Source organism: Cyprinodon variegatus, unplaced genomic scaffold (assembly GCF_000732505.1).
Source record: "Cyprinodon variegatus isolate N-32 unplaced genomic scaffold, C_variegatus-1.0 Scaffold585, whole genome shotgun sequence".
In the NCBI taxonomy this organism is placed as follows: Eukaryota; Metazoa; Chordata; class Actinopteri; order Cyprinodontiformes; family Cyprinodontidae; genus Cyprinodon; species Cyprinodon variegatus.
This window is the reverse complement of record NW_015151038.1, coordinates 31,187-32,849: the sequence shown is the minus strand read 5'-3', so window position 1 is coordinate 32,849 and position 1,663 is coordinate 31,187. Positions and strand designations below refer to the sequence as shown.

At 38.2% G+C, this 1,663-nt stretch overlaps 1 protein-coding gene across 2 annotated transcripts in view; it reads right to left on the bottom strand.

Annotated features, from left to right (window-relative positions):
• rbm34 (RNA binding motif protein 34) overlaps nucleotides 1–1,054 on the bottom strand; it is an 18,028-nt gene extending 16,974 nt beyond the window's left edge. For both annotated transcript variants that reach the window (XM_015392293.1, XM_015392294.1), the window contains exons 1-2: nucleotides 916–1,054; nucleotides 602–758 (exon numbers count right to left, since the gene is read on the bottom strand). In XM_015392293.1, the coding sequence (XP_015247779.1) occupies nucleotides 602–758; nucleotides 916–938 (180 nt within the window). In that variant the 5' untranslated portion in view covers nucleotides 939–1,054. The remainder of the gene's footprint in view (nucleotides 1–601; nucleotides 759–915) is intronic.
• Nucleotides 1,055–1,663: the final 609 nt, after the last annotated feature.

Below are 1,663 nucleotides of genomic sequence, written 5' to 3'. Positions count from 1 at the left end.
AATATACTGTAAACTAATCATTTCACAACTTTGTTTATTAATTATTCTATGAAGTTCAAGTAAAATAAACAATGGGTAACTAATAGGGTATGACTGGATTACTGGCACTAATACAGGAACCAGTGCAATGCAAACCACACTGTGTATGAACATTTGGTAATAGGCCTTAACTCTTTAGCTTATTAGTTTTTCTTACAATTGACAAAACAGCAAAACGCTCAGACCTTCTAGGAAGCTTTAGATTCAATAAAAATTCCCCATGACAGCATTTCTCTGGATATTTAGTTTTGGTAGATGTGAACAAAATTAAGTTTTTAAATTCAGTGGACAATTTGATGTGATCCTACACTTGATAATTCTCCACATTGATCATTTAAGCTAGCTGCTGTGTATTATATTCATATTTACTAAAGTAGTAGATTGCTTAAAATCTTCATTAATTTACAAAGTAAAGCAGAAAAAGCTAAAAATGCGGACAGGATCTGACCCTAGAGCTGCTCCTGTCCTCAGAGCCTTTCAGGGTTTCTTGTCCAAACTGTTCAAAATCTCCCTCCACGGTTTGGTGAAAAGCTGTCAGCCCTGGAAACAAAGTTTGACTAACCCTGGGAGGAGGCAGGAACAGCTGAGATGAAGCTGGGAAGGCAGGCCTGAATAACTCTGCCAATGGTTCCCATGCTGTGGAGCCTTCCTGGGACAGACTGCCTGAAACCTGACCCACAGCATAGTCCGATGGCTGCTCAGCCTGCAGCTTTCTGTCTCTGCAGACACAAACAACACAGATTAAACACACCATAAGCTCACATCCACCAACACTGAGGCTTTCTGTGCGTTTGGACACCTCAGAATATCCGCCATTAGCCAGCGTGTTAGCAGGCAAATCAGACGGGTTAAAGCTGTTGGTTAAATTAATCAAACCTTTTGTTAGCTTTCTTCTTCATTTCTTCTTCCAGATCAACAAGCTACTGTCTGCTGATCTCAGATTAAAGCGGCTAAAGACGCACCAAGGTCTCTCAGCACCAACACGTGTTTTTGTTTTTCCTGCTTCTTCTTCTTTGAAGACTTTATTTGCCGGTTGGTAAACAGCTGCAGCCGCGCATTACCGCCACCTGAGGTTTGGAGTGTGAACTGAAACAAATTAGTTATTGTAAGAAAATCTATAAACATTTGAGAACTATGAGATAATGAATTTCGCTGTAATAATTCCAAGAATATGCAATCTAGCTTTCATTTTAGATGGATTGCTTTACAGTTGAGTCTTTTCAACACTATTTTTCCGAAAATATAACAAGTTGGTTTCATCTTTAATGCAGTAATCACATTTAGCAGTGTTGTGTCTTCCTGTTATCAATAAAGTGTTATTTAATCCGATTCAAACTATTTCTTCTCTCCTGTTCCTTTCAGCCTTCCTCCTCACTTTCCCCTCTCTTCATTGAATCCTATAAAACCATCTGCAGCAATGGGTATCTATTTGCCATTGTTTTACTGTCTTTCTCTCATTTTCCTTCTTTATTATTTGTTCCCCTGTCTAACATGGTGGGTATGGTATCAGAGACAGTTTCCCCTTCTTAACTTAACATCTATCTATCTATCTATCTATCTATCTATCTATCTATCTATCTATCTATCTATCTATCTATCTATCTATCTATCTATCTATCTATCT